The sequence below is a fragment of the Cnephaeus nilssonii genome, assembly GCF_951640355.1.
Source record: "Cnephaeus nilssonii genome assembly, chromosome: 13".
Classification (NCBI taxonomy): Eukaryota; Metazoa; Chordata; class Mammalia; order Chiroptera; family Vespertilionidae; genus Cnephaeus; species Cnephaeus nilssonii.
The window spans coordinates 25,019,788-25,030,055 of record NC_137084.1 but is presented as its reverse complement, the minus strand read 5'-3'; the positions used below and the strand labels follow the sequence as shown (position 1 = coordinate 25,030,055).

General features: G+C 39.1%; 1 protein-coding gene across 1 annotated transcript; it reads left to right on the top strand.

Moving 5' to 3' along the window:
* The first annotated feature begins 8,713 nt into the window (after positions 1-8,713).
* On the top strand, positions 8,714-8,978 carry LOC307110331 (translation machinery-associated protein 7-like). Its single transcript, XM_079789409.1, has one exon. It carries the CDS (start codon positions 8,733-8,735, stop codon positions 8,925-8,927), a length of 195 nt encoding a protein of 64 aa, XP_079645535.1. The 5' UTR covers positions 8,714-8,732; the 3' UTR covers positions 8,928-8,978.
* The last annotated feature ends 1,290 nt before the right edge of the window (positions 8,979-10,268 follow it).

Genomic DNA, 10,268 nt, shown 5'->3' with positions numbered 1-10,268 from the left:
CAGACAAGATGTAATACGTTAAAAAGGGGCGGGGGGGAGGGAAGGAGTCAGGATAACATCAGGCAATTTTTACCTAATTAAATGAAGAGGTGTTGTTTCCAATTACTGAATAAGGAAGTCAGAAAAAGGAACAGATTTGGAGAGAAAAAAAATACATGTGAAGTGTTTGCTGATTATCAGACTTATCAATGTAGATGTTCATGTGAAGTGTTTGCTGATTATCAGACTTATCAATGTAGATGTTCAGAAGGAAAGTGATTGTGTCCTTAAAAATTTAGAGCCCAAAGGACAAGTTGAAGCTCAAGGTAAATGCTGGCTATATTAGCATATAAGTAAAAATTAATGTCACGGCACAGAATGAGCTCATCAGGGAAGTACATGAGATAGGGAAGATGTTCAAACATTGAGGTCTGAGGCACTCCAATATCCTATCTAATAAAGAGGGAATATGCTAATTGACACTCACACTATCACAAAGATGGCAGCACCCACAGCCAATAAGGAGGGAATATGCTAATTGACTGTCCCACCCTCAAAGATGACGGCACCCACAGCCAATAAGGAGGAAATATGCTAATTGACTGCCACATCCTCAAAATGGCAGTGCCCACAGCCACAAGATGGCAGTGCCCAGTTCCCCCAGCCCCGCTGGTGCACCTGCCTCCAGAGTCCCCCAGTCCCCTCAGCCCCCCAGCTGCCCAGGGCCAGCCCATGGCATAAGCAAGCCTCAGATGGCAACTGCCCAGCTGCCCAGCACCACCTGAGGCTCAGGTAACCAGGGCTAGCCGAAACTTGCGCTGCTAACAGTGGCAGCAGCAGAGGTGTGAGAGGGCGTCGCCTTTCGCTGATTGCCAGGTTATCTCCCGCCTCTGAGGGCTCCCAGATTGTGAGAGGGGGCAGTCTGGGCTGAGGGACCGCCCCCCCCACTCCAGTGCATGAATTTTCATGCACTGAGCCTCTAGTTTATTTATATAACAATATCAGAAGGACCAAATGAAGACGTTGAAGGAGTGATGATTAGATAAGAAAAACCAAGAGAGAGCAGAATCTTAGATTTCAAGAAAGAAAGATGTGCATCCCAGAAAGGAATAAGTGGGTATATGTGTCAAATGTCTCTGAAGAAATAGAAGGTATGGAGGTTTAGATAATTAATAGAGATATGTGAGGAGTTGTGCTACAAATGTAAGGAAAAGTAAAGGAAGGTGGATGAAGAAAAGGAGTGTATTTTGTAAGAGGAGATTATCATAGCAATACGGGCATAAGATTAATAGGATCCAGGATCAGAGCATAGTGAGCAGATGAGCTGAATTAGAGAAGATCATGAATAAGGCATCAGAAAGGTCTTCTGGAATCGAATAGTGGCTTTTTAAAGCTGAGAAAATGAGTTGAATCTAAATGCTGCAGGAGATTTTTTTTTTAATATTGGGGATAACAAGATAAAATATTTAATAATTAAAATAGGAATATCTAATATGTATATAATGATTTGTAGTTTGTGAAAGTCTTTCATGTACATCATCCCCTTTACTTCGTACATCTCAGTGAGGTAAAATGTTATTAGCTACATTGTAAAGATGAATGAGCTGTGGTTTTGATAGTTAAATTGACTTGACCAAGACCAGAAAGCTACTAACCAGTAAGCTGAACTTATTAAAAGAAAAGCATATGAATACAGGTAGGTCACTAGGAGAAAGAAACACAAATAGGAAGAAAAAAAATTGGATTCTATAGCAATCTGAATGGAAGATACTAAAGAGTTTAACAAGGATAGTGGCCAACATAGTGAAGAGATTAACAATGGGGGAGGGGGGAATGGTCATATAAACTTAGAAGAGTTAGATCAACCTAACTTACAGCATAAATTTGGTATGTTTCTTTCACTTCTAGGATTTGGTTTTCTCATCTTTAAAATCATGCCTCTTAACTAGATACTCCCAAAGGTCCCTTTAGCTTAAAATGTTTCAAAATATCTCTAAAATCAAGTTTTTAATGTAGTTCTACTTTATCAGAAAAACTCCAAAGAATACAAAGTCATCCAGACACCTGAGAAAGCCAGTCGTCTTCCAAACAGTGAACAATTTATTTCCTAATCACTGGAAGGAACACTTCTAATCTTTTATAAACAGAAATCTTCCAGTAATACAAACAACATTGATTGGACCTTGAGATTGAGCCCTTGGAAAATATGAACACATTTCTCATCTCCTTTGGAAGATGTGTATGATTTTGAGAGGTTTCATCTGAAGTGCGTTTGTGCATGAAAGTCCCACTTTGGATGTAAGTGGCACTCGTGCTTGGAGTCTTTCTGCTTAATCTCTAAAGTCATTTGCTAAGTTCAAAAGTATTTAGCAAAGTAAGTATTTTTGACAGAATCTCCACTTTCCTAATAGTATTTGGAACGGAAAAGGCCTTCTTGCTTATGGAATATTCATTATTGGCAATTTGGGGTGCCTTTGTAAGCCACAAAAATCCTTCGTTGATTATAGCCTCCCTCCAATTTGTCATAGTGTGTTCTGGCAGCTGCTGAATTTGGTCAAATTGGAGCCAAGGTATAGCGGCCTCAAACTGGAAATACACATGGCAGTTGAGTATCATGTTATGTTGCAACATGGGTGAGCACACGAAGACATTTCATATATAGGAAGATATTTTCTAAAGTACTCTTTCGTAGTCAATATATAAGAAAAGATGACATTAAGAGACTGTAAATATGATAACCCAGTGAATTCTATAACTATAATTACTTGGGTTTGTGGGACAGAATCCATGGAGTCTCAGAGTGCTCGTGAATGGCAGAAATCAGCTTCCAGTGGATGTCATCCCATTCCCTTTCTGATAAACAGCATTGACATTGGTTGCCAGAATGTCAATGATCATGTATAGAAGGCACTCATGCCATGCCTAATACAAAAGCAAAATTGGCTATATCACAAGTTATTTTCAAATGGCAGTCTTAAAAAATAAGCTTAAGTCAAAAACTTCCTAAAGAATTCAATTTTTTTTAACAGAACTTGTTTTTTTATTTGTTTTAAAACTAGAATAGATTGAGCCCTAGCCAGTTTGGCTCAGTGGATAGAGCATTGGCCTGTCAACCAAAGGGTCCCAGGTTCGATTCCGGTCAAGGGCACATACCTCAGTCACAGGCTCCTCCCCAGCCCTATGTCAGGGCCCATGCAGGAGGAAACCAATCGATGTGTTTCTCACACATTGATATTTCTCTCTGTCTTTTCCTCTCTCTTCCTCTCTCTCTAAAAATTAATGGAAAAATATCCTCTGGTGAGGATTAAAAAGTAAAAATAATAATAATAAAATAAATAAAAGTAGAATAGATTGAGAGATAAATTCCCCTAACAAGCATGTACACACACACACACACACACACACACACACACACACACACACACACACAGAATAGTCCAGAAATTGACTAGTATGTTTCCCCGGGAATGAAAAGTTTATAATGGCACAGGTTGCAATGTGACAGAAATAGTGGTTAAAAGTAATAATAGACTATTTGGAGAGTTTCCTGCAATGGTTAAGAAGCAAGGTGTTAATTTATATAAAGCCATGTTTCATTTTCCTCAGGTCATATTTTTTCACAAATTTAGCCCTCCAACTATGCAATTAAATTAAACAAAAATGTCCCTTACCTCTTGAAATAGCCATCACAAAGTTCAAGCACCAAAAACATGTGCCTTGACAGGTTTCTAGAATAAGACTAAGGATAAGAGAATCAGAGGGGGGCATGGAGAGAGACAAAGAGAGAGAGACCTTTGAAAATCACAATTTATTGTTTAACATAGAAGACAGAAAACTGCCTGTAACAAACTTCTATCACCCCCAAATTCAGTAATGGAAGTCCCTAAAATTGGTCCCAGTTTATCATAAAAGTTGTTACAAGTTCAGGATTCCCTGTTCAAGAAGGCAAAGGAGTAGAGAATTCATTTTTGGATACCAATATTTGTTAACATTTTTCAGTCTTGGACTTGAAATAAACAATTTCAAATGTGAGAAAATTCTGTTTACACAGAAGAGTGACATTAGTCACAGCGCCCAGCCTGAAGAGCACTACTGTGCACTTCGGAAATGATGCACGGACCGGCTGAAACCATTTCTGTTGGCCACATCTGCCTAATGGCATTTTCTGGCTACTCCTCTGCATTATTCCAATGAGTATCTTTTCTTCTCTTTCTATAGTGACTTTGCCAAGGCCATGTGATCCAATTCCTGGCTATGTTTATTTACTTATGTCCATTAGCATAGAGGCAGCCACTCGAGCAGCATAATTTGTTGAAATGTCCTGATGGCATGGCTGATGAGAATGAAAAGAGAAAAGTAAACAAGATGCAATTGTTTGGGTTTATGCTTGAGACACAGAGGAAAATCAATGATGTGTTTAGAGAGAAGCCACTCTTCCCAGAAAGCAAAAGGAAATATGTACTTTCCTATTTCCAGGAGGAGAACCTGCCATATTTTTAAGGTTTCTAATCAAGCTCAAGGATAAGATGACAGCAAGGGGAGACCTCTCCAGCTGGAGCACCTGCAGCTCAGCTCTGTGCTCCAGCTCTTGAAGAGTGTGACAGTTTAAACCTCTCTTCCTGAACACAACAAGACCTTGCCCATTATTTAAACAATCAGATAGAAAGTAAGAATGTCCTCCTGAATCTTGTGTACTCGGCACTAAGGGTTCCAATCTCGTCAGTGAAGGACTACCTGTGGATCTTCAAGCTTTAGAGAGTTGCTCTCCATGTAAGTTAACTCTTTCCAAAAGAAGCAAAGTGTCCTCCTGGGCAGGTTGAAGGTTCCTGAGAGCCTCAACCTGTTCTGATCTGATGGGGAAATGGGAGATATTGGCTGACTTTCCCCTGCTTCCCGTTTGCTTCTCCCTGTCAAATGTTCATGATTCTTTCCTCACCTGCCTTCCTCTTTTCCTTCCTCTTACATCCTCCCTGTACTTTCTCCTCTCTTTCTTTCTCTACTATCATCTTTTTCCTTCATTTGTCATTCTTTCATTTCTTTCTCCTCCTCTTTCGATATTTATCACTCTTCTCCTCCTTTTTCAGTTTTGCCAATCATCTGCTAGTGTCAGGCTATACAAAAATAATTAAATTTTAAAATTCTACACACTTGCACTCAAGGAGGTGAAGAAGAGAAAGCATGAGACAGATTTTCACCAGTCACAGCAGAGCAGTTTATTATATTCAAGTTTAAGACTATCATTATTCATAAATATCACTTAAATATAATATTATCAGAAAAATACTTTCCAATAATATTTAAAATTAGAAGTAGTGCCTCATCACAAAGTTATGCCTGGTCTGCACTATTGAAATTATGGAATGTTTTGAAGGTGAATTGGCAGACAGAATTACATTGCATATGAATTTCTCTGGTTCATTTCCCCAGGATGTCTTTGATAACAACAAACCTGACCACAAGTGCTAAGTTGGATGCTCTTTATCAATATTCTCATCTCTCTTCTATGGCATATACCATTGATGACAAACTCAGGTGTGAAAGAAATAGTGACTTTATTTTCTATAAATTAAATTAATTCTAGATCCAACCCTTACTCATTGTCAGTACACTGTCTCCGTATCCAACAAGGCTCTTTTCTTTTTTATCTATTATTTTGGAAACCCTCCCCAAGCTATGTAGGATCCTGAATATTTACACAGCACCCAAATTATTTTCTCAACTTCATTATCACAGGATGCTTTGTTGATCATTTATTCTCCATTTGGACCTCAATCCTCAAAACCAGTATGTGATGAAAAAAACACACACTCAGTATTCCAAAACCTAACTTGTCATCAGCTCACCTGGACACTTCCTTAAAAATATATATGTTCCTGGGCCCTTCTGTAGATCTATAGAATCAAAATTCTCTAAAGGTGGTTGCTCAGGAATCTACTTTTTTATTTTCTTACTCTCTACAGTATGTTCTCTTTAGAGTGTGTTCATAATATGGGCTCAGAATTTATTTACAACTTCAACTCTGCCTCCATATCTGGAATGACCAACTGGAGTGACCTCAGAGAGATAAGAGAAGATATTGTATTCATGAAATAAAAAGATGGTGCCAGGAAAAACAGTGAGAGAGAGAGTGAGAACCCAAATGCCTAAGAAAGAAATTCCAAGGTACAAGTCACAGTCATTTTATTCGGAATGTGACATTCCATCACTTTTGCCATATTTTGTCTGTTAGAAATATATATAGATGACAGATGATTGAAAGAAAGATAGATAGATGATAGATGATAGATAGATAGATAGATAGATAGATAGATAGATAGATAGATAGATAGATAATAGATAGAATAAAAGTAATTCCCTCCCATACTCAAGGATAGAAAATTACAAGAGTATGAAAACCAAGTAATCAAAAGATTACTACAGACAGGATGAACTGTTCAGCATCCTATATAATAAAAGGCTAACATGCAAATCAACTGAATGGTGGAACGACCGGTCACTATGATGCGCACTGAACACCAGGGGGCAGATGCTCAATGCAGGAGCTGCCCCCTGGTGGTCAGTGTGCTCCCACAGGGGGAGCCCAACTCAGCCAGAAGCTGGGCTCACAGCTGGCGAGTGCAGCGGTGGTGGCGGGCGCCTCTCCTGCCTCCCCAGCAGGCGGACATCCCCTGAGGAGTCCCGGACTGTGAGAGGGTGCAGGCCGGGCTGAGGGACTGCCCTTCCCAGTGCACGAATGTTGTGCACCGGGCCTCTAGTTTCTATATAACAGCCCATGAAGATGTGAACAAAATTAGAGAAAGAACTCTCCAAGGGAAAAGTAACAAAATGGAACTGAGATTATTTTATACATGTGACAATGTATCAATACATGTGAAAAGAATAGTATTGAGAGGCATATTGGAATTGTGCTGCATTTAGAAGGAATCATTGAAAAATTGATAGACCATTTCAGCAAAGGAAAAGAAATAAATGCAAAAACAGGCAAATAACTTAAGAAAACAAATGGACAAGAAAGAAAATATACTCACAGTATACTACTTGTCTCAGCATCAAATAACATTTACATGGACGAAGGAATGTAAATGAGTACTTCACAAAATAAGGCGTAACTATGCTTAAAGGGATGGATAGAAGAAATCAGGGGAAAAGGAGGTTACAGACAACTAAATTTTCATCTATCATAATAGGTCAATGGATCATTTCTGAAATTGACAGAAGGTTAATGAATAATTTCAAAATTTGATGAATCAAGAAGTCAGTATTAATGTATTATTTAGAAATAAGAAAAATGTCAGAAAAAAATATCAGAATCTTTTTTAAGTTGCTAGAGATTGGAACTAGTGTGTAACTAGGGATAACTGGAGGCTGCTGTTTTTCATTATAAGGCATGAAATTATAGTGGCTTTTTAAAAAAAAAAACTATAAGCATATGTTTACATGATGAAAATGAAAATAAATTTGAAAAAATATATTAAGTACAAATATACTATAGTTATATTTGAATTAGATGAGAATACAAAGATGAATAAAGACCATCTCTGATTTCAAATTTTTAAACTCCAATAGAAACTAGGACATCATTAGGAAGGTTTCCTTTATTAAATTGCATTTATAATAGATTTGTCTTGTTAGGATTTATCTCTTCCTACCAAATGGGAGTTCTGAACATTGAAGCTTCAGATTAACTGGGTTTTAATTACTCAGAATAGAAAAAGTCCCTCACCACTTTACCTCCCTTCTATTCTGTTTGTAACTTTCCCAGCACATTGGACCCACTGGAAAGAAGAACTGAGACCCTGCTGTCTTATTCCAAATGAGGACAACTGAGAATGCAGTGCCTTCTAGCTCATGTGAGCCTGGAGGAACCAGCACTCAGGCTGGCTTTGCAACTGGCCTCCTGCTGCTTACCAACCGGCCTTCCTGGCCAGGAGGAGCAGACTGCTTCCACATCCCAGCCAACTGTCACATCTACTGGTGAAGCGTTAAGTTTGAAACCCAGAACAACAGAGGGACGGACTTACTGGAAAATGTGTTTTCACCATAAAACTTCTGGAACAGTATAAACTGTAAACCAGTTAACATTTTTCCTCTGGACAGCCGGTCAGATATAAAAGTGAGCTGGTGATAACTCTTATAAATAGGATTGCCATGGCAAAGCAATTGTGGAAGCATAAATTGCTTTATAAACATCAACAGCTGGCCACTTAAGGAAATAACCTCTGTCTTTTATTTCTTTGATTAATTTTATTTTTAATTAAATTTACTGGGTGACATTGGTTAATGAGGTTATATAGGACTACAGTGTACATTTCTATGGTACATGGTCTGTATGTTGCATTGTGTGCCCACCACCCAAAGTCAGATCATCTTCCGTTGTTTGTGCCTATGAGTTTCAGTTTTATATCCCACATATGAGTGAAATCATATGGTTCTTAGCTTTCTCTGTCTTTCACTTTGCTTGGGGCAGCATGCAATCCGGCCTGGGAAACTGACTTCTAGAATGACAGAGGAATTGCAGTTTGAAACTCATGCATTGACAGAAGATTTACTTCTCCAGAAAGTCAATGGTTTAACAGCCTGGATTTTCACAACTGCTATAAAGAAGAAAACACTAATATTAATATTTCTATCAATTTGTAGAATCCTTCGCAGTTCACCAAGTGTCATGGAAGTAAAAACTATCAATCAATGGTTCTCACATTAGAAATAAGGGGCTTCCGGGGGCAGGGTCTGGGGCAGGGGCGGCAGGCACCATGGCCGGCCATGAAGGTGGCAAGAAGAAGACCCTGAAGCAGCCCAAGAAGCAGGCCAAGGAGATGGACGAGGAAGACAAGGCGTTCAAGCAGAGGCAGAAAGAGGAGCAGAAGAAACTTGAGGAGCTGATAGCGAAGGCTGCAGGGAAGGGCCCCCTGGCCACAGGTGGAATTAAGAAATCTGGCAAAAAGTGAACAGTTCCTTATGCCTGGGTCAATGGTGATCCTTAATTCCATTCCTGTTTTAACATCTGGATTCCCTATTATCACATCTCTTGCCACCTATAGCTAAAATGAAGTGTTGTCTTGGAGGCTGTTGTACATTTAAGAATAAACTTGTGTAAAAAAAAAATTTTTTAAAGAAATAAGTGACATGAAAAATTATAAGGATGGCCAGCTCCAATCATGCCAATGAAGTTAGAATCACTTGGGGTAGGGCTTTGGCACTGGTCATTTTTAAGAGCATCCCACTGTCCGGCAGAATATCAAGAATGGCAAGCATGATATAGTGGGAAAAGCTGGGGCTATGGAACACGTCAGTCCTTTATTTACTGGCTGTGTAACGTTGGACTAGAAACTCAGTATGTTTATGTCTTTGTTTCTTTATTTGAAAAATGAGGGTAATAATCTTCTTATCCCTTTTAGGGAAGTTTAAGGCCAAGGAGAGGGCCTCTGAAAGCACTTTGCAAACTATGGTGCTCTGATCAAATATCAGCTATGAGGTTATCCTGACCCTACTTCTGACACACAGAGTGTCATGAAAGAAAGCAAAGCAAACCTCACAGCAAGTCGGACAGCTAAAGTAACTAACTGGATGGCTCTTCAAAGCATAATATGATGACCAGCAAAACCCAAATGGTTGCCTCTTTATAGGACCAACAAAGAAAACGAAATTTCAAGAGTGAAACTTGAGGAAGGAGAAGTGAGAAAGAAGATACAGGTAGAAGGAATCCAGAAGACCTATGTGGTCTTCCAAAAATCCTAGCCCTAGAAAGTGGCATATTTTGTTTCAGTTTAGATGGTGCCTGTGTTTTGAATACTGGATTTATGCTGCTATGTAAGTAAACTGCCTAGCACAGAGTAGACACTTGAATGTCAATTAGAACATTGTCTAAAATCTCAATATGTAGAAATACTCTCATTATAAGGTTGTATCTTCGTACATGGGCATAATTTGAACCGTACAGATGTAAACAAGTGGAGGAACAAAGGCTATGTTAGCCATGAAGGACATGAGCCCAAAGGTGTGACCACAAATTCTGGATCGTTAAGTCGTTATTAACCAGGATCTTAGGGACTGTCCAGGACACAGGACTATATCTGCCTAAAGCCCTCATTACCCAGAAGACCTAAACCCTCAGCATTTAAATGTAATCTGCTGAGTTCCTGGCAATCACTATATTCTAACTGGCAGTAAAAGAGTCTGTAATTGCTGTGGGACCCTGGGGGAGGCATACAGGAGGAGATGAAATCTCAGCTGAAAGTTGAAGGTGGACAGTATTGAGTCAATGGAACAAGCAGCATGACTAAAGGGAA

Coding starts and splice junctions, on each gene's coding strand:
- LOC307110331 (XM_079789409.1), top strand. CDS start 8,733: ATGGCCGGCCATGAAGGTGGCAAGAAGAAGACCCTGAAGCAGCCCAAG.